Below are 23,405 nucleotides of genomic sequence, written 5' to 3' on the forward strand. Positions count from 1 at the left end.
GCTAAGGAAGCATTCGATAGAGTTGAATGGATGTTTATGTTTGAAGCCCTTAAATGATACAGCCTTGAAACCCAGTTTTTAGCAAAGATTGGAGTGCTTTATTCCAACCCAATGACCACCATTTTCTTTTAACCGACATATATCCCCATATTTACCCCTATTTAGAGGTACTCGCCAGGGATGCCCTCTTTCTCCACTCCCATTTATTTTGGCCCTAGTACCCTTTTTGGAAAAAATAAGTCTAAATACAAATATTAAAAGGCATAACCTGTGGCAATTTGCAAATTAAACTAGCGGCATATGCTGATGACATTTTATTACTACTTAAAGACCCGAATTCTTCCCTGTCAAACATCTTAGATATGATAACACCGTTCTCAGATGTCTCGGGGTATAAATTAAATACTGACAAGTCCGAAATCCTTCCTCTCAATGCTCATTGCATCAAACATCATACTAACCACGGGTATGAAATGGTGCCTAGATGGCTTTAAATACTTTTCCTCCTCTATTAGAGATATAGTTAAACTCAATACTATCTGTCTCTTATCAAGGATTGAAGAAATGATTGGCTCATGTCCCCTCTTTACCTTCCATGGTGGGGTAGACTGGAATCCATTAAGATGAGGATTACACCCATAATCCTATATCTATTATATATGCTGCCTGTTCCTCTGCCCTCGTCTTTTTTAAAATCTATTGATTCTAGTCTTGGTAAATTCCAATGGGGAAAAAGGAGACATAGGTAGTCCCTTAATAAACTCAAATTATCACGGGAAGCCGGGGGTGGGGGGGGGGGGGGGGAGGGGTTTGGCGGGGGGTGAAGGGTTTGCAGATTTCAAGAACTATCATATAGCATTTGTTTTAAAACAGGTCCAATTGTGGTTCACTCATGAATATTCTGGTGATGTACCCCAGTGGATGTATCTGGAGAGAGTGATGGTATCCCCATATGTTTGGTTGATTGCTTTCGCATTAAAGCTAAAATAAAATTCATTAAGTGCACGACTACCATTTTATCTGCACGGTATTTGAGAGGGTTTTTATTTTTCCCAAAATAAGTCTTTTCTGGAGGTCATGGCTGGTTTCTGGTAGCCCAATTGATTTCAATGCACTTATACATAATGTAATGCTCCCCTCTATTTTTACAGCAATTTGTCCATTATTAATGCCATAGCCGAAAACTATGCCTCTCTTGTTATCAAAATCCCCTCTCCTAACGCTGAAAGGTTACAATTATTCAGCAAATCAATAATGTCAGCTGCCATGTATTACAAAATCCTTCTTAAAATCTTTTTATCTAGTTCATCACATGACTGCATTTCAGCATGGCAACAAGATGTTTCACTTATGGATAATCAACTGGAATGGCCTAAAATGTGGAACTATACGTCTACGGTGACACCTGCTGTGAATCTAATACAAACAATATTTTTTTTCATCAAAGAATTTTTGTCACACCTCAATGGGCCTCATTACACGGACGGCGGTAACCATGGCGCTATTAGCGCCATGGTTGCCTCCGGTATTTTACCGAGTCCGCCATGGTGAATGGCGGAATTACCGCCCTATTCCAAGGTGTGTGGGGGTGGTAATTCCCCATTCACCATGGCACTTCCCCATTTTCGCCCCCATAGGGCTCAATGGGAATGGCGGTAATTACGGTACCACAAATTGCGGTACCGTAATTACCTCCAAGGTCCCTTTGCGGGTCAAGGTAGGGACCCACAAAGGGACCTCGTAGTAAGGCGGTAAGGGTTTACCGGCACTGGTACCTGTACCGGTACCGGTAAACCCTTACCACCTTCTGTGTAATGAGGCCCTATATCTTTTTAAATGTGGTCTGTTATCAAATAACAAATGCTGGGGCTGCTTTCAATCCCAGGATTCTTCAAACACATGTTTCTCGATTGTAAATGTGTTTCCTTTTTCTGGATTGATATTTGGAAAATTATAAAGAGCATTTTTAATATCTCAATAGACTTCTGCCCACAAGTACTTTTTGCTGGAAATACTATCATTCGAAGTATTACATGTAAACATGAAGGATTCTTGTTTGAGTTATTTATAATGTTAGCCATTAAGGCAATCGCTTCTAATTGGAAACATTTAGACAAACTCCACTATAGAATATGGTGGAATGTTATATGTAATACTCAGACTAGAGAATTGCAATCCATCTACTAAATCCCTACTATGCAAGCATGAACTTAAATGGAAACCCTTAGTACAATTTCTAGCGACACCTTCCATGGTTTAATGAATTAACTATCTAGGTCTCATCATGCACTCTCCTCCCCCTTACTCTCAACCCTCCTGTTGTGTATGTTTTATATACTTCATGTCATTTTACTGTCCATAAATGTATGTATGTACTCCCCCCTCATATAAAAAACTAACACCAGTGTACTGTTGAAGATATGTTATGTTATCTGCTCTTGCAATGCCTTGTAAGTTGTGACCTTAAATAAAAAAACCTTTTAAACTGAAAAAGGACATACCAGTGATGTTCCTGCAAGGACACACCCGAGATGGCTTGGCCCAAGTAAGACTACAACTATGATGGCTTTGCCTCAACATGCCAGCATTTGCCCATGCGTACACCTGTAATGGAAATGATATGACCTAGGACATGTATAACGCGCCTATACACAGGTGTTTCAAGGCGTGACGAGGCAAGGGCAGGGAAACAAAGGGAGGACAAAGACAACAATATTACTAGGCCTAGTGACATTGAGATTGCGCAGGTGCAGGGAAGAGGGGTGGGGAAAAGTCCCAGGGGAAGGGAAGGAAGGGCAAGTGCAGGACACAGGATCAACAACAAGTAGTGCGGCCAGCAGGTGGCAGTGCAAGGGGTAAGTACAGACAACAAGGGCCTGATTCACAGAAGCATTTTCTCATGGCAAAACCCCATTGGAAAACGCTCTGTGAATAAGGCCCCCAGTGTCTGATAAGTGCAGGTAAAGGGACTGCAGGGTTGCAGATACAGACCCAAGTGCAAGGGTTGCCAGGAGGCAGTGAAGGTGTGCAACTGGGCGGGCAGGGACCTGGGCCTGAAGTTCAGGGAGTAGCCAGGTGACCAGTGCAGTATTATACAGTCGATCAGCAGGGAAGAGGAAGAGAGAGAGGAAGAGAGAAGGAAGAAGCAAAGAGGAAAGTCTGGAGATGCTTCCGGAACCAGAGAAGGTTCTGCTCAAGTTTCAGAGAGGCTGTTCCAGAGGGAAGTGCCAGCTGAACTGAGAGATCTGCCCCGCCTAGTTGCTTGGAGAAGCGCCTGATCCTCAAGGAGTTGGAGCGGTGAAGCGCTTGAGTTGGAAGATTTTTCCGAAGATAGAGTTGGAGATATTGTGGTCCCAGGCCCGAGAAGGCCTTGTTGACAATGCAAAGGCAGCCCTGTCCTGAGCCTGAGCCCCCTTCATTCCTCCGACCCGGATCACGGAGCTGCTGTGCCTCATGCCACTGCTGGAGCAGGGCCACCGACTGCAGGTGAGGCCAGGGATGGAACGTTGTGCCCAGGCTGCCGTACCAACTTGAGATTCTGCATACTACGAGCAGATTTGAAAACCTGCTTCTGCATTCATAATTCGCTGGGAGCTGCACTAAGGCAGCGCTACCTTTAAATTGTACCTGTGGTGCCCGATAATCTTTTTTTGCATCTTTGCCTCCATTAACCCCCACGAGGCAGATGCAACTTCCAAGATGGCCGCTCGCAAATTTCACATCTGAAAGTACAGCCTTCTGCAGGCTGGTCGCACTGTGATTGGCCAAGTGAATTCTATTTCTGCCAATCGCTTACGCCGGCAGGCGAACGCCGGCCTGCCCACTAAGGCTGCCCAACAAGGCAGCCCTGTCCTGAGCCTGTCCGGAGAATGCCCAGAGGCCAAGGCCGGACCACCTGCTCCTCGCTCCTGACTATTGGCCCATGTGCATTGCCCAGGGAGCTGTGAAATCACTCTCTGATGACCCGGTAAGCGCTACAAATACGCTCCTTAATGCCTTTGACGTATACTCACTCCATGTTTTTCATACTAACTCTGGCCAACAAAAAGACTAGAAAGTGCCACCTACTGCAACAGCTACTGGTGTCAACATCAATAGTTACCCATGGCTACTCTACACCAAACTGCTCATAAGTAACCTTTTTACTATAAGCACCTGCCTCCAATGCTACCCTCTCACAGCTACTATAACAAGAAAAACGATTTGCACTATGAAATACCCTTCATGCCTGCTTAGGTGCCTCTGCACTGGCAATTGTCTTGCCACTCAGAATCAATGCCAGAATCTCGTTGGCCTCCCACCTTACTGTTTGTGATAAAGCCCCGCACTGCAGCCTGATAGAATGCCTACTGTTGCTATTGCCCATTAACTGCCTACTGTACTGTGGCAATTACTATCTTAGCTTATACTAAGGAAACCTGAATTTAGGTTTAATATAAAGTGAACCACCCTACACTTTGATCTGTACTTACTGCACCAGTCTAAATGATGCTTGAATTTATGCAAACCTGTTTGCTCACTACATGCTCAGCCTTTACTGTGAATCTTGAGGTGATCACCTATTGCTCAAATGCGCCTCTTTGCACAAGGCATTTTTAGCCTACTGTGAATCTTGATTTTAGGTGAAACCTTTTGCTGCATTTGTACCTACCTGTTTGCACACTGCATTCTTAGCCTTTACTGTGATTTTTGAATCTAGGCAAACCCTATTGCTCAACTGCGCCTGGTTGCACATGGCATTTTTAACCTTTTCTTGTGAATTTTGATTTTTAGGTGAACCCTTTTGCTGCATTTGTACCTACCTGTTTGTACATTGCACTTCTAGCCTTACTGCGTATCTTGAACTTAGGTGAACCCCAACACCATGAGCAAAAACATAAATACCCAGACCTACCTACTTACGCTTGGACACTTCAGCATCATGGCCTTTGCCACCACTAATACAAGCCCACCGCTAGACAGAAACATGAGACTTAGGGCAAGACTACCCCACATTTATGAACCCAAATGAAATAATATAAATAATACCACTGGACTCCTCTCTGCCCATGACTACCTAGCTAAGGATGCACACGCAACCAAAAAAGATATCCCAAACAAGTTGCCTGCCCAATCCCACACAAAGAAGCACCCAAACCAAAATAGACAACTAATCAAACCCTCACACAACCCTACCCCTACGAGTACCCTGACATTAACTGGGTCATTTATCAATGCCAGTTCCATAGTAGCCCATGCCACCGAAATCTTTGACATTCTAAGTAACGGCAGCCTGGACCTACTTGCCATCACAGAGACTTGGCTCCACAAGATGGCAGGACCTACCCTGATGTTAGCTGTACCTGACAGCCACCATATCCTCAGAGTAGATGGACCCAATGCTAAAGGCGGTGGCCTAGCCATTATCTCTAAAACCACCTTGCTTATTAGGCTTGCCACCTCACCACCTTGTTCATCCTGTGAAATACTCACAGCTAAATTGCTGTTATCCAATAACCGCACATTGACCATCCACTTGATCTACAGGCCCCCAGGACCATTAGGAACCCTCAAAGATGACCTTACCAGCCTTATAGCGAACAACACGCAAAAGCACTCCCAAACCTTGCTGATGGGTGACTTCAACATTGGCATCAATGACCCAGACAACAAGCATGCCCACTCAATAACAGCCTTACTTAATGACCACGGGCTCACCCAAAAAGTCTTCTCACCCACCCACATTAAAGGTAGAACCCTCGACTCTGTTACCACCGCACACTGAGCACAATACTATTCTGCCTTTCAGTTTCAAAACTATCTCAATTATTGATAATGAAAAGGTCATTCTCTCCCTGAAACCTTCCAACTGCAAGGGTGACAGCTGCCCAGCGCAAATAATAAAGGACACGACCATAGACCTAGCCCCTTTTATCTCAAAGCTCATCAACTCCTCCTTCAAATAAAACACAGTACCTACCAACCTGAAAGAATCCTGGGTCCTCCCCTTACTGAAAAAACAAACCCTCGATCCCTCCATCCCCCCTAACTATAGACCCATCACTACCGTACCTTTCCTACTCAAAACTATTGGAAGAGTAGCCTATTTACAAATTCAAGACTACCTGGAAACTAATCATCTGCTAGGCTCACGGCAATCTGGATTCCATCCTCTCCATGGTACCTAAACAGCCCTGCTAGACCTTAAGACTAAAATTGAGGAGTTAAAGGATACTGGCAAAACAGTTCTACTACTTCTACTGGACTTATTAGCAGCCTTTGACTTGGTGGACCATGCAGTTTTATGCAGCCACCTAATGCTCGCTGCTAATTTCACAGGAGAAGCCATAGCTTGGGTCCAATCCTTTCGAGCCAACAGGACCATGAGAGTTTTCTCTACCTCCACCTGTGCTGATCCTATCCAAATAACACACAGAGTCCCACAGGGTTCCTGTGTCTCACCCATCATGTACAACATTTTCACCAAGCCACCATTTGATAAGTTGGACAGACTGGGTGTCACCTACACTAATTATGCAGCTGACACCCAGATCCTCATACCCCTTTCGGCAACTATGAAGCGGACATGGCCTTGGTGAATAAGATATACATCCTCATTCAGGTCCCACGGCCTCTGCCTGAATGACGATAAAACTGAGATTCTGCTCCTCGGATCCGACTCTAATCTAAAAAACGAACCCCAAACTATGCATCCTTCAACATCGACAACAATTTCATTAAGGTTATGCCTGAGGTAAAAACTCTAGGATTCTATCTGGACTCATCTCTCACCTTGAAAAAGCAAGTTAACTCTCTCTCCTCCACAACAGCTTACACCTGTAAATTAATCCGAGCTGCCAGACCATTCCTCTCCACGGCTAGCTTTATCACCTTAGCTAATGCTCTTATGTCTAGACTAGACTATTGCAACGCCCTGTACTCAGGAGCCAACAAGTATGTCACTGACAAACTCCAAAGATTGCAAAACAACGCTTCAAGAGCAGCGTTGAACATCCTATAAAGAGAGCACATCTCTAAATTCAAGAAAGAGGCCCATTGGCTAAAAATAAAGGATAGAATCATCCTTAAAACAATATCTATCGGGGATTCCAAGATGGCGGCGATGGAGGGAGGACGTGCCTGAGCGTCGCTCCGTCCCCCATCCAGGCCGCACCGCCAAAGAGCCCATCAACATAGCGGAATACTCTCACAACATCGCCTAGAGCCAGGAGTTATACGGGCGGTGGACCGCCGGGGTGGCCGTGAAGCTCCCGCGCGCGCCAGAGAAGACCGCCGAGGGGAGAATCGCCCTTGCACTCGGGAGTGCCCGAAGGCCCCGGAGGAACTACCCGCGACTCCCCGGAGCTGCGTGGCGCAGGACGACCTGACCGTCCCCTACCCCCTACGCGGCCTCGGGCGGACAGCGGGAGGCAGCGAGGACAGGAACCGCTAGGGGAAGAGAAGCAGAAACAGCCCTCCCCCCACCGATAACAGCCGCCGGAGGACACTGGACCGTAGGGCGGCCCCGGCGGGGACTGCGGGTCGACGCTGGTGCCGGTGGCGGTGAGGAGGAAGACCAGAGGGGGATCACCAGACAGGGTGTGGGGGATCGCCCACCTGCGCTCAAAATAACAGATCCGCAACTCTGGGGAAGAAGTCTCAGTGGCAGTCAGTTGGGGGGGGGGATCCCATCAACGACGGTACAGAGGCGGCAGCCCACGGGTAGAGGGAGGCCTGTACCCGGGATCCGGGAAACTCGCGCATCCACCCCGGACCCAGAACACTCAGTGGAAGAGAGCAGGTCACTGAACGGAGCGCCCACAACTCAAAAATAAACAGTAGCACATAGGTCAAAATCCAGGGGGGAGGACAGCGCAATCTACCCTCCAAAATCCCCAAAAGAAACAGGATCAGAGCCTCCCACAACTGTGGGGGTCGGGACAGACTACTCCCTCTAGTTCCACAAGGAAAAAAAAAAACCCAAGAAGGACACCCCTTGAAGGCAACCACAGAAACAGCAGACCCCGAAATGGCATCTAAAGAGGAAATGAAAATGTGGTTTGGAGAATTTCAAACAGTTCATGGCTAAAACGGAGACGCAATTTGAATCTATGAAAAATGAAATGAAGAAGGCCCTACAAGAATTAGGATCGTAGATTAAGAGCTTGGGGGAGAGAACGGACACCCTGGAGAAAATCACCCAAAATCTTGACTAAGAGACGCAACATTACGCAGAGCTCCAGGAACAACTGCTGAGACGGACTCACAATCTTGAAATTCAGTGCGAGGACCTTGAAAATCGTTCACGAAGGTCGAACATAAGAATCAAAAATATGGTGGAGTCAATAGAGGACAGAGACCTGAAAAAAGCCATCCAACAGGTCTTTATGGAGATCCTGGGCGCAAAGGAAGAGGAAGAAGTATCCATAGACAGAGTACACCGGGTGGGCCCAAAAAGAGTGGGGGAACCTGGCGCAAGGCCCAGAGATGTTTTGGTAGCCCTCTCCTCTTATCCCCAAAAGGAACAGATCCTGAGGAAAGCCAGGTCAATGGACCACATTAGAATGAATGGGGAGGAGGTCCAGCTGTATCAGGACCTGTCACAGATCACATTATAGAAGCACTGAGACATGGGCCCTGTTGTAAAATATCTAACGTCAAGGCAAATAAGATATAAATGGACATTCCCCTTTGGGCTCCTCTTCACGTGGGACAACAAACAAAGGAGGATAACTACCTGCGAAGAGGGGAGACAAATACTGGGCATCCACGACCAAGAGGAAGAACCTCAGAGAAGGACGAGAGATAACCAGAACCGGAATAGAGCGGAATCCCACTGGAAAAATACCGGAAGAAAGGGGAAAGGCCCCCCCGCCAACAGATAGCCTCTTCTGATGCCTTTCTTGTGGTTACCTATCAAACTCACACCGGAGAGATCGAGTAACCCAACTCGACTACGATAAAGGAACAGGACGAGAGTTTTCCAGCATGATGAACAGGTGCGGAGAGGGTGGAGGAGGGCACTTGGAACGTCACTTGGAATCCAAAGGGTTTTAGAACACCCTGCAAGTTATCCCTGAGAACAGTCGGGCATGGCGCACACGGCGCAACACCAGAGCCACCTTAGGAACCAGAGCCCGTCTCAGGGCAGTTTTGGGGGGGGGTTCAGGGCAAGTTGGGGGTTGCCACATAGGGGTGGGGGGAACACTGGGACTCCGCGCTCCACTTTAGGATGGCTCCGAGACACACACTCAGGGACCAACATGCAGGATTGGGATGGGGACTAAAATCTTAACTTATAATATTCGAGGCCCTAACTCTCCAGTCAAACGGAAAAAAGTGGAGCACTTCCTGAAGCAGGATAGATATGACATTATCATGCTCCAAGAAACACATATAAAAACACAAGACAAGACAAAGGTCCGACTGAAAGGGTATAACCAGATACTACAGGCAAACACACAAGACAAAAAGGCAGGGGTCTTAATAGCCTTCAACGACTCCCTAAAGGTACAGATCCTCCAAACAAAGGCAGACAAACAGGGGAGATATCTGTTGGTGAACACGAAAATTGAAGGGTGCTCCCTAACACTCGCTGCTCTATATGCACCTAACACAAGGCAGGAGGGGTTCCTCAAGGACACACTGGGAAAACTAGAACGTTTCGCCACAGGGGAAATAGTGATGGGAGGAGACCTAAATATAGCGTGGGACCCCAATCTGGACAGATCGGCCCCCAGACAGCAGGGGCAATGCTCCCCCTCGAAAGCCCTGAAACAGAAAATGTCCAATTTAGCACTGGCAGATACCTGGAGGCACATTAACACTGATCAGCAAGGCTTCACGTATTATTCACATGTACACCAATCAATGTCGAGGATAGACTACCTATGGGCCACCCCAACCATTCTGGGAAAAATGCGGAGGGTAGAAATTGGCACCATTTCACTTTCTGACCATGCCCCCCTCTCGATGGAAATAATGCTTACCCCACTACACCCAGGCTTGTGGAAATGCCGGCTCCCAGAAGAGATACTCCGAGACCCGGTATTAGGGAACACCATTCGCGAACAAATCATCGAATACCTTGATAGCAACAACCTCCCAGACATACCGATAGAAATACAATGGGAAGCCCTGAAGGCGGTTACGAGGGGTCACATAATCGCACAAAAAGCCCAGAGGGAGAGACTTAACCTCCAATGGGAAAGGGAGCTGGAGGCCAACATTAGCAAAATCCAAGCTGAAATCATAAAGAACCCAACTATGAAGCTGCAAAGAACTCTGAGACACGTACAAAGCCAACTAGATTCCATCCGTACAAAAAAAATCAGAAAGACAATTACTAAGATTGAAACACTGGTATTACATAAAGGCCAACAGAGCGGACAAGCTCCTGGCCAGACAGTTGAGGGGGAAAATTCAGGATAGGACAGTAAAGGCACTGCAGGACGAGAAAGGGATTAGGAAAACACAAACGACGGAAATTGGTGCCATATTCAAACACTTTTACCGGCACCTATACTCATCCGATCACCCGGATGACTCCCCCCAAAGAACATATTTAGACGGGGTGACGCTCCCGTCACTAACGGAAGTAGAGAGGCAGATGTTAGACAAAGAAATTTCATTAAAGCAATTAAAGACCTTCCCAGAAATAAGGCCCCGGGCCCGGACGGCTACACCGCTCAATTTTATAAAACCTATAGCGATATATTGGCCCCGGTCCTAACGGAACTCTTTAACTCATTCAAAGACAAAGGCGACATCACTCCATCGATGAATGAGGCAAAAATGCTGGTGATACACAAACAGGGAAAAGACCCAGAACTCCCAACATCATATCGTCCAATAGCATTACTAAACCTGGATGCGAAGTTATATACTAAAATTCTAGCCACGAGACTCACGCAAATACTCCCGCGCCTGGTCCACCAGGACCAGGCGGGTTTTGTCCCCGGTAGACAAACGCACGACAATATTAGGAGGGTCCTACATATTGTGGAAAAAATAGGTATAACTCAACACCCCCCTGACAATACTGGCCTTGGACGCGGAAAAGGCATTTGACCGAGTCGAGTGGTCGTTCCTTTTTCATACGCTGAGGAAAATGGGGATGGGGGAGCCCTTCATCAAGATGATCAAAGCTAACTATGAATCACCCTCCATCAGGGTTGCAGTGAATGGAGCTCTCTCAGAGAAAATTCAAATTGAGAGGGGGACGAAACAAGGCTGCCCTCTGTCCCCCCTGCTATACGCACTTTTTCTGGAACCCCTATCAGCGCGGATTAGAAGTAATAAGGAAATAAAGGGCATAGACATGGGAGGAACCGAACATAAAATAGCCGCATATGCAGATGACATGCTTGTGATGCTGGGGGACCCAGAAAACTCCCTCCCACTTCTTATGCAGGAAATAGAAACATTCAGCACATTGTCATGTCTCAAGATCAACAGACAGAAATCAGAAACACCGATACTGGCAGGAGACTCCGAGCAGATTCAATCAATTGCAGAGGATCTCCAACTAAAGGTTGCACAGCAGGGGGTCAAATATCTGGGAATTACCCTGACACACAAAATACAACATCTATACGCCCAAAACTACCCCTCGATATTAAGACAAATAAAAAGGGACCTCGAGAAGTTGAAACCATAAGCAATAACATGGTGGGGGCGGATGACGGTGATCAAGATGACCATCCTTCCCAAATTTACGTACCTGTTTCAAGCCCTACCAATAAGGCCCACCCCGAAACTCTTCAAGTCCCTAATGAAAGCAGTCACGGAATACATATGGCAGGGGAAAACACCGAGAGCATCCAACACAGTTCTCACAGCGGCTAGAAATGATGGGGGTTGTGCACTACCGCACTTTAAAAAATATTACGAGGCAGCCCAACTCTGGATATTGAAAGAATGGATACCGGAAAACTCCGAGGCTTTGGGCAGCCCAAGATAGGGCAGTAGCAACCACACCCACAAGACACCTGCTATGGGTCGGGAGGAAACAGGCACCCCAATACACGCATAAGTGTAATAATGCAAACGGCACTAGAAATTTGGGACAGAGCCACCAAGATGGGCACACTAACAAAAGACCCAGCACCATTCATGCCCCTATTCAAAAACCCTGAATTCCCCCCAGGCCTCGAGAGGAATGCATACCAAAAATGGGAGGACGCAGGTTGCAAAATGGTGGGGGATATGTTCCAAGTGGGACACATAAGATCATTTGAAGACTGCACCTCTCTATTGAACCTCAACGCCTCAGACAAATACAGATACGACCAACTATACCACTGGTTAGACTCACCCAAAATAAGAGAAGCGGCCGCGAGAGAATTAACCTCATTCGAAAAATACATTATGACAAATTATGGCTCTAGGAAGCTGGTCTAAAACATATACAGATTTATAAATTCTCTTGGGGAGGAAGTACAATGGCCATACATTAAGAGGTGGGAAAAGACTGAGGAAAAAGATACCAAGGGAGTCATGGGAATACACATGGGAGCTGATACCCAAGCTAACGAAAGCAATACACTCAAAAGAAATGTGGATGAAAATTCTCCTCCAATGGCACTACACGCCAGAAAGACTACACACCATGTACAGGGGAGTTTCCAATGCATGTTGGAGGGACTGTAGGGCAGAAGACAACTGGCGGCATATTTGGTGGGACTGCCCTAACCTACAACAATATTGGAGTGACGTTAAGGCGCACATGAAGTTGATGTTCCCAGACATGGGGGATCCAGGGGAGGAGGTGTGGCTATGTGGGATTTGGGACCCGAAAGTTAGAACCCTCACCAAATCCCAGAAAAGAAACTTTATGGGCCTACTAATCCGAGTTTGGCTGGAAATAGCCCAAAAATGGAAGCAGAAACACCCACCAATGGCATTAGATTGGATAAGAAGAGTATGGTCCCACATAACGATGGAACATATTACTTACAATCTTCAAGGGAACCATCAGAAATTCAGAGAGGAGTGGGCAGTGACTTTGGAATACTTGCAAAGTGACTATATGGAGCAGTGGTGCTCACACAAAATTAAGATACTGGACATGTTTAGTTAAATTGAACTAGAGACTCTCAGAGAGCAGAGCGGCGATAAGAACTTTCCCGGTGGGGGTGGGGGGAGGTGTAGTGGGACACAGTTTGAATATTTCTTGTTGTAAAATCAATAAAAATATTGTTTAAAAAAAAAAAAAACACAATATCACTTCCAAATGTCTTAACAATCTAGCACCTCCTTACTTATCGGAAAAAATCACCAGGAAATCCATAACCCCACCTTTGAGATCTTCCAACACATTCCTGCTTGAAATCCCTAGATTTAAACTAACCACGAACTAGGTTCCCAGTCAAAGCCGCGCAAGTATGGAATACACTCCCAATAGACCTTAGACGTCCTCTACCCTACGCCAGATTCAGAATTAATGCCCTCAAATGGCTTCATTCCAAAGACCCTTAACCTTTACACCCTGACAACCACTGCACCTGACATTACTGCTGCGACTAGCACACCGGACCTGGTCATCCATAGCCGTAGCCATAGGCATTCACTAATTTACACTATGTTAGTATGACCCCTGTCCTGTTTACCTTTCCATGCTCTACAAATGTTTATACTGCATCATTTACTGTACTCACATTGTGTTCACCTGTATCCACGAATGGCAAATATCTGTACTGTTCCATTTACTGTACTACACACTGTACTCGCATGTATGCACTAACCTGTGGCAAGCACTGTAACTAAGCTTTGAGAATTCTTTTACTGCTGCGCCCAGCTGCCCATGGGCTTGGTGCGCATTATCAAATTAATAAACAAACAAAGGGTCTTGAACCTAATCCTTGCAGCCAATGGAGAGATTTCAGGGCTTGAGAGATACGATCCCTGCGCCTGAGGCCAAGGACAAGTCTTGCAGTCCTGTTCTGGATGAGTTGTAGAGGACAGAGTAGAGGCAGGCAGATTTAAAAAGAGGCTGTTGCTGTAGTCAAGCCTAGAGAGAACCAGAGCTCTGAAGACCGAGAGCTTCTGGGGGAAGGAGAGAAAAGGAAGAATACCTCTGAGGAGGTGCAGTTGGTAGTATGACTTCTCAGAGAAGTCGGAGATGTGTGGAGAGAAGGAGAGTATGGAGTCAAAGATGACCCTGAGGTTCTTAGCCTCATATGTCGGAGCAGGAAGAGGGCCAATGGAGCCCAGCCAGAGAGTGGCAGGAAAAGAAGGTGCAGGTGTGCCGATGAGGACGATCTTCGTCTTACTGGAATTCAGGCAGAGATCATTGGTGGCACACCACTTCTGGATTGCAGACAGACAATCCGGGATGAGGAAAGGAGAGGAGGTGGCAGAGGGGAGCCTGAAAGTGAGCAGAGTGTCGTCCGCACAGCACTGAAGGTTGGGGCAGACAGCAGCGGTGGGCAAGAGGTGCCAGGTATTGGTTGAACAACCAGGGAGAAAAGTTAGACCCCTAGGGAACACCACAGGTAGAGAGGGAGATAGAGGAGAGGAAGGACCCGAGTTGGACCTGGGAGGGTCGGTCCGAGAGGAAGGAAGCCAGCCAGGCCAGAGCTTGATCAGTGATATCCAGGTTATTACCAATCCGGCTGAGCAGGATGGCATGGTTGACCGTGTCAAAGGCAGAAGAGAGATCAAGTAAGATGAGGAAAGAGGGGAGATCAGCATCGAGGTTAGAGAGCAGGTCTTCACGGATGTTCAGGAGAGCAGTTTCCGTGCTTCTGGATGCTCTGAAGCCAGACTTGGTCATGGAGACAACCAACAGATTCAGTGTGAAGATTAAGTGCGGAGAGGGCCATCTTATCCAGGAGTTTGCCCAGAAAAGGAGTGATGGAGATCGGACGATAGTTCGCCGGATAGGAGGGGTCGGCTGAGGGTTTCTTGAGAAGAGGGTGCGCAAGAGAGTGCTTCAGGGGGGGAGGCAAAGTTCTAGTGGCAAAAGAGTGGTTGCAGAAGTCAGTCAGTGCTGGAGCGAGGGTGTCAATGTGATCCTTGATGGTTTTGGAAGAACCTGTTTTGACAAGGCTTTCATAGATCGGGCTTGTCTAGAAACCTTGTCTGGGGTGAAGAGAGGAAAGGCAGAAAAGGGAGGGGGGCGAGGGGTGGCCGCAGGGGGGCCAGAGGAAGAGGAGAGAGTGGAGGGAGAAGCAGGGGAGGACAAAAGTGTGCACAGGATGTCATGTTTTTTTTTAGATGAAATGAGAAGCCAGGGCCGTACAGAGGGCCAGGGAGGGGACAGTAGAGGTAGAGACTGCAGCAGGATTGGCCAGTTCCTTGCAGGTTTTACAGAGTTCGGCCGAGTTGTTAGATGCCGCAGAGATGCAGGTTTGGATGTGAGCTCTCTTCTTAGTGAGGACAGAGAGTCGGTATTGCCTTTGGAGCAGGCGGCAGGCCAGTTTGTCAGAGGATGTCCAAGATGCCAACCATTTCCTCTCAGCCACCCTACACTTCTGTTTAAGGGTGACCAGGTCTGAGTCGTACCAGGAGTTGCTCTTGAATTTAGACTTCACACGGATCCGCATGACAGGGGCAAGTACATCAAGAGTGTCAGAAATAGAGTGGAAAATGGAATGGGCTGTGTCAGGGTGCGAGTCAACCAGAGGTGCAGGAGCAGGAGAGAAAGAGGTGGCAAAAGGCTCAACTGACACACGCTTCATGGGTCGAATGACTGAGAAGGTGGGTGGCAGTGTGGGGTTTGGCTTGGCCTGAGGGGTAGAGGGAGAGGGAGAGATGAGAGGAGATGAGACAATGGTCACTCCAGGAGAGAGGAATGGTCAGAGGGTTAGAGAGGGGGAGGTTTGAGGAGATCAGAACATCAAGATTGTGCCCTGCAGAGTGAGACGGGCCAAAGGGAAGAATAGAGAGCGAGAGAGTCGCAAAGGTCGCGAAAGGTTCCTGTGTCAGGACAGGAAGCATCCAGGTGGATGTTGAAGTCGCCAAGAAGGTGGAGTTCAGTGGTCAAGGCCAGGAGTGAAGAAAAGAGGTCCGCCCACTCGGAGAGGAAGGAGGTGATCCGACCAGGTGGCCAGTAGATAGTAGCCACTGTGAGAGAGTGGCCAGGAGAGAAAGCATATAGACCAGGCATTCAAAGGAGGAGTGGGCTTGCATAGGAATGATAGAGGCAGTGATCCACTCTGGGAAGATCAAGGCTACACCCCCACCGGAATGGTTGGATTTGGGTGCAGAGTGTTAGGACACCACCACCTACCTGCAGGCAGTCCTTGAGGGGTCCCCCTGGTCTTGGACGACTCTGGAGATTATACCCCCGTTACTGCTCGGGGGTGGGGGTTGCGGGAGGGGGTAATGGCGGAGGGGGGGGGGTGTCACGGTTGCATGGGGTGCCGCCTCGCGCGGGTGCATCTCACCGACTCCGGAACACTGCGCATTCGCAGTCAGGCGGCAGCGCAGAGCTTGCGTTGCAAATCTCGCTTTCGCGCCATGGGCACGTGCGAGGAGGCGTTGCGTGTCTGGCCTCATTCTGGCGGGGATTTCCTTATTATGCGGTCCGGTCGGGAACTAGTCGCGTCTCAACGCAGTTTGGTTCCCGACCCGCTGCATCGCTCTGTGCGAGTCCTGACCTGCTCAGTACTCTGCCTTCCCCTCCTGTCTTGTAAGGGGTTGTTCCCTGCTCCTGTTGATCCTGCCCTGGTTCTGCCCCACTCCCGATTCCTTCCTTCCCAGGTCCTGTTCTGCTCCTTGTGCCCCCTCCTAGCCTTGGGTCCTGCTTCCTGTCTGCTCCTCCTTCCTTGTGGCCCTGCCTTGGGGTCCCCCTCCAGTTCCTCTGCCTGATCCTGTCTGCTGTTTGCCCTTGGCTGGGACCCTGTCTAGCAAGTTGCCTGCATCATCGTCTTTCTTCCTGGTTCCTACTGCTGGACCTGTCATCTGCCAGCCCAGTACCACTGTTGGAACGGCCTTCCCTGTCAGTGCTTGCACTGTTCTGGTGCCACATTAAGACCCAGGGAAGTGCCTCATTTGTGGCGTCAGGAGTTGGTTCCCCTTCAGCCCTGTACCATTAGGGCGGGAGTGGGGCTGACTTTTGGCGTCATCTTTCTTCGGACTACCAACCAACCGACAGCCTGGCATCGCCTCAACGAACACCTCCTGGATATTCAGGTACACCACGTCCCAGGGACGTACATCTTGACACAGAGAGGATCTTGTAGCCATCAGTGAGGAGAGTGTCAAAGCTTGTGACAGAGCTGCCAGTGAACCATGTCTCGGTGAGACCAAGGACATCAAGGTCAAAGTCTTGCAGGAGATGGCATTTGTCAGAATAGTGTTTGACAGCTGAGCGAGAGTAAAGTGTGGCAAGGTGGAGAAGGTTGCCACCCTTGAAAGAATTCTGGGGAGGGGTACAAATCAGAGGTACTCCCTGCCGAAGTGTAGGAAGAGCTTGAGGGTGGGCAGAGGAGATTGGAGGAGAGGGCAAGGTAGCCAAGGAGGAGGAAGAGGGCACGAGAGAAGTGGCAGAGGGGAGAGGCAAGGAAGCCAAAGAAGGGAGAGAAGGGACAGCGAGAGAGGAGAGGAAATTGGTAAGGCGCGGGAGGCGTCTATCAAAGAGGAGGTTGGCCCGAGGGCCTTGGACCAAGACGGTGCCATTCAGGTAAACATTCATGATGACCTTCGAGGAGTGGAAGGAAGCCAGGAGGGCCTCCCGGGTGCCACCATTAATGGGAGAGGAAGAGAAAGGAGAAAGCACAGAGACCATATCAAGAGTCCATAGGTCTGGCAAAGGAACGACAAAGAGGATGTCGGTGAGGGTCTGTCTAGAGGAAGCGATGGTGTAGGTATCAGCGATAGGGAGGCCTGGGTTGAAGACCAGGATATCCTTTTTGAACTTCTTCCTACCAGACTTAGTGAGAAGGGTAGGATAGTCAATAGAAAAGCAGTTGGAGAAGATAGGAGAAACAGAGAGCACCATAGATGATGTGGAGGAGGGGAAGAGGAGAGATGAGATGGGGTGTGGGTGGGAGTGAGAGAAGAAGGGCTGGGGGAGAACACAGGTGGGTGCAAGCAGACGAGACGGAACGAGACAAGAACAAGTGGTAAATAGATACACTGAACTAGATGGAGGGCTAGGGAGAGAGCACAAATGAACACATGGCAGTATGATTAACAACCAGGTTTGCAGGGCAACAAGAAACCAGAGCAGTCAATGAAAGAGAACCTGGGAGGAAGGAAGAGCACAACAGTACAAAAGACAATTTACAGCAAAAAACAGAACAGATGGCGAAAGATGACCTAGAAGAGGGAACAAACAAAGCAGAACACAGCAGTACACAGCAAAAACAGGATAGTTGATGAGGGAACCTAGAAGAAGGAAGAGAGCAGCAGAGACAGAGCAATATGAGCAAAGCAGAGCCGTCAATTAAGAAACCATAGAGGGGGATGAGCACAGCAGACACAGAGCAAAACACCAAGGATAGAGAAGCAGCAGGGCGAGGGCGAGGGTAAGGGCCAGCAGGGGAGCAATGGCGTTCGGGGAGCGGGTAAGGCAAGCTGGAGAGGGAAGGGTCACGAGGCAAACGCGGTCAAGGGATTGTGAGAGGAGGCGTGTACAAAGGATGCGCAGTTCGAGTAACCAAGGATGTCGGGTGCAAGGAACCAACGCAATCTAGGATTGCAAGGGACCATGCGGGTTAGGACGTGCAGGGGCAAAAACATGGCCAAGGATGGAAGAGCGTTGGAACACATGCAATCATGGGTATGTGCGGGACAACACAGGCCGAGGATGCGGAGCGCGGGCAGGCATGGAAAGGAAAGGATGTGCAGGCACATGCATTCGAGGAATGCGAAGGAACATGCAAAAAAGGGGGCACGTCAAGGACGGAGGATGCACACGCGCTCACAGGAATGCGAGGGACCATGCAGGCCGAGGACATGCAGAGCAAACAGACAGGGATGGAAGAAGCGCAGAGGCACACACAATCAAGGAATGCGAGGGGCCACGGACAGCGCAGGTAGGGAGCGACAGGGAAGGGGCGCACACAGCATGGTCAGGGGACGGGGCAGAGGGGAAGGTTGCAGGGGACTCAATAGGTGAAAGGCTCAAGAGAAGAGCTAAGAAGCGCAATGCAAGCTAACTCCCCAACTCTTTACCTGGCGGCTGCAGATAAGGGGGTGAATCGTCCGCACCAACTATCTGCACCGCAGACCTCTTCGTCACTAAACGCCTATGTTGCTCGCGTCCTTGTCCTGCGAGGGCTTTGCTGCATTGGGTCCGAACCTCAGATTTTTATAGGCTCGGTAGTGTGAACGTAACAAACGTGTTACGTGTCGTCGGGCAGCGTATCCTGTGAACCTGCGTTGCTCAAGACTGCAGCCTTGTCCTGCTTTTGGAATGTGTTTGTAAGTTAGGCTCTGTTAACTGTGGAGGACACATGTCTTTTTACTATATCTATGCTAAGTGTAGCAGTGTACAAATACACATTTCAAAAACGTGCTGTAATTTTACAAGGAGTTGAGACAAGCGTTACTGTGTGAGGAGAGGAACACACCTGAAATGAGTCTCAAAATATGCATATGTAAATGCAATCCAAGAAAAACTTAATTGCATAGCGTTATCACCCGATTTTGAAACAACTTTAAATACTTGATACATACATGTTCACATACATAAAACAAATATACACGACTTTTACGGTTACCTTTTCCACTGCTTTTTCATTGATTAATGGTCCTTGAGTAGTGCTGGCTTCAAATCCATTCCCCACATGAAGTTCTTTTTTGATGGCTTCAGCAAATTTCTTCACAAATGTATCATGGATTCCTTTTTGCACCAAGAAACGGTTTGAACAGACACAGGTCTAAAAATTGCAGAAAAAAGCAAACTTTATCATTTAATAATGCACACTAGTATACCCATAACACAGCCCATGCCAGCACATCAAATGGAGTTATGGGATGCAGTTAGTGAAACCTCCAGTGGAGACAGCTTTTCAACCTCCACAGTACAGCCTGTGCTCACATTTGAACCATGGGGAATGGGCATTGCCTCCAACCGTTGTTCCATTACAAATGGTGGAGACGCAGCGCAAGTATTTTGAAGAACTTGTAACGAACCATGTCGAAGTTATTTAAATAAGGCCAGGAAAGAAAGAAACATGTACTGGCCTCATACGTGATGCATGAAGAAATGCAATCAAACCATTATTTCCCTCTTTTCCAATTTAAGACCAGTTTACCATCTGCCACTTGGCGGCTCTTAATGGCAGACGTTCAAGATACCAAGTCCTTTAAGAGTAAGTGCTCCTTCAGAGATAGCTTTATGCAGCAGAGAAACGAATAGCCCCAGGAAAACGTTGAGGGTCTTCTTGTCTATTAAATCTTTGGGTGATGGCCCCCATCTCCCTTTCCCAGAAGGGAAATACCAAGGCTGGGTATGGTTCCACACCCTCCGCTGCCGCAACAAAGGCATTCTTTATTTAAATGAGTCAAGGTATACGGTGTGTTCTAGCCAGCAGTCTAATTTCCTTACTTGCACTACATCAACTAATAAACACGTTCTCATTGGCCCTGAGCCATAGGAAGAGACTCTTTAGCTGAATCAGGGGAGGTCCTGGCTGAATGCCTGCTCTCATGCCAATTACTGAGGTCCTTCGAGGAAGTCCTAGGAGAGAAGCATTTACTGCCCTAGGTTCCGCTTTCGTCCTCCTGGCTTCCACAGACTTCAGCACCATATGTGCTAGTAGTGACTAATATCGCCATTACCTGCAGATTTAATTTATGGGTCGCTGCCATGCCTTGAGGCAGTAAACCAATGTTGTGGTCATATAGAATGAGGGAATTGCCTGAAGGACAGGTATACAATAACACGCAATGAGCCAGGCTGATAAACCAGTTCATATTATGGATAAGATGAACAGGTTCCCAAATGGCAGCTGAGGTTTGGACAGAGAGTTCACCAGTCGCACAGAGCCGTCAGAAGTATCTCTGACTATTTGTACATAGAGACCATCTTGTCCTGGTTGCTGATCTTGGATGCAAGACCAAGCAGAGCAACAGAGGTTCGAATCCCAGATCTGCACTTAGAAACAGAACTCCAGTACGCTATTAGGAGCGTTATAAAAAAAAACAATGAAATTAAAGACATAAAAACACATTGGCCAGACTCCAGGTGGGCACTACGCTACCTAGCCAACTTTGCATAATGGTAACATCTTGCAGAAGCTGGAGTCAGGACAGGTTTCGTTATATAGGGTTCAGCTAGCAGATCACTTCTATGGAAAATATGTACCAAATAAGGTCATGATACAGAAAACACAAGTACAACACTGAGATGTGACGTCATGTTGCTGGGTTGCAGGCAGAAATATGCCAGGACAGGGTTGTAACATGTGTTGTGTGCAAAGTGTACGAATAATTAGACATGGCTACACAGAATGGGCCTAACGCAGGCCTCTTCATAACATGTAGCTATTCTGCCACAACAACACAGCAACAGGGGTTCAAAACACAGCTCTCTGAAGCGGCCTTTTGTTACTTTCTTTAACACAGGGTCAACCGGCATAGTTCTCGATTAATTCGATGTCAAGACCAGAGGCTCACATTATGCTTCTCTTTCTTTATTCACTTCCATAGAAAGAGCTCAGCAGCAAGTTTTGATGCACCCAAAAACCAGATGGCATCTATACATAGAGAGGGTGAAGAAAAAACATACAATAATAACATTCAAGTGAAGAAAAATCACATTATATAATTTCCAGTCCACAGTGAACAGTCTCTGAAAAATAATAAACTCCATTTCCCAGCAAGCTAGGTCCAAGTTCAAGAAAAGGTCACTAAACATGTGACACCAGTCCTCCAATAACAGTAGGTAAATCCTTTTAAATAGGGACCAATAGTGCATCTCCTCCCCTTTCTTTGCTGCTCACAGTAAGAGATGAACAAGTTACTTTCTTATCTGGTAACGTTTGTTCCTCCGACGTATTCCACATCTATGACAGTAATCACCACAGCTGTGCTGCTTCGGAAATGTTTTTCGGCATCTGCGTCCTGCGTCGATGACGTCGATACGCTGTCCCTCGAGGGCCTCTGTCGAGCACCGACGTCACCGGATGTTATATGTAGGACGCACAACGCCCGTAGCCTCAGTTGTAGTTTTTTCCCCAGAACGTGTGGCACCAATCGTATGGAGGTGGGAAAATAATTTAGAATATTAGAATGCCCAATCAAATTGCAGAATAGAGGACCGCCTTGCCAAAGGCCAAATCTTGCCCATGGATAGAATCCATGGAGTAGTGTTTTACAAAAGTATGGACAGAGGCCCATGTGGCTGCTTCACAAATATCACGAATGGGAACACCCCTCTGCAGAGCAGTGGAGGCAGCCACACCCCTTGTAGAATGAGCCTGTAATCCCACCGGAGGGTCCTTACCCGCCAAACGGTAGCATTCAGAGATTGTCAAGATGATACAACGGGACAAGGTCTGTTTAGAAACAGCTTGACCCAAACACCTTCCAGCGTATCCTACAAATAGCTAATCGTCCACTCTGACCCGGGACATGCGCGAGATGTAGAAACTTAAAGCTCTCCTAGGATCCAACTTATGGAGCCTCTCCTTTTCCTTACCAGGATGCAGAGGAGGATAGAACGCCGGAAGAACTGCATTCTGGCTCAAATTAAATTCCGACACAACCTTCGGAAGAAAAGAAGGACGAACCCTAAGGACAACCCTGTCCTTATGGAACACTGTGAAAGGTGGCTTGGTGGTTAGTGCCTGCAACTCACTCACTCTGCGAGCGGAAGTAACCACAACTAAAAATACAGTCTTAAAGGACAACAGTCTCAATGGACAAGAATGTAAGGGCTCAAACAGAGCTCCCATCAGGAACTTTAAAACTAACTTCAAATCCCAACCGGGCACCTGGAAAGGTGACAGAGGAAACACATTAGTTAGCCCGTTCAGAAACTGAGAAATCAAAAGGCATCTTAAAAGAAGAACACTCAGACGAGCACTTAAATATGGACAGCGCCGCCAGGTAACCCTTAATGGTACCCACTTGCAGGCCCTTGTTGAAAGCACAAAAGACAGAACCACAGGAATTGAACACTGAAAAGGATCCACATTCTGTACCCTGCACCAGTCGCAGAACTTTCTCCAACAGCAACGGTACAGGGATTTTGTTGCGGGCCTTCTGGTCGAAAGCAACACTTCCATCTCTTCTTCAGGGAGGTCCCAATACTTATACCTCAGCCTTTCAGATGCCTAGTATGAAGGCTGAGAGAATTGACCTCTGGATGGAGAACCCGACCCCCCTCCTGTGAGAGCAGATCGTCTCAGTAGGGAAGACGGCGTGGAGGGCAGATGGACATGTTGAGAAGGTCCGGGTACCACGCTCTCCTGGCCCACACTCGAGCAATGAGGATCATTCGGGAACCGAACCTCCGTAACCTCTGC

General features: G+C 47.9%; 1 protein-coding gene across 1 annotated transcript in view; it reads right to left on the minus strand.

Moving 5' to 3' along the window:
• The window catches only part of ALDH5A1 (aldehyde dehydrogenase 5 family member A1), a 386,314-nt gene that overhangs the window by 91,343 nt on the left and 271,566 nt on the right, over positions 1–23,405 (minus strand). The window contains exon 7 of the mRNA XM_069613625.1: positions 19,653–19,811. Within this exon, the coding sequence (XP_069469726.1) occupies positions 19,653–19,811 (159 nt within the window). The remainder of the gene's footprint in view (positions 1–19,652; positions 19,812–23,405) is intronic.

Source organism: Ambystoma mexicanum, chromosome 5p (genome assembly GCF_040938575.1).
Source record: "Ambystoma mexicanum isolate Mex_15411 chromosome 5p, UKY_AmexF1_1, whole genome shotgun sequence".
Classification (NCBI taxonomy): Eukaryota; Metazoa; Chordata; class Amphibia; order Caudata; family Ambystomatidae; genus Ambystoma; species Ambystoma mexicanum.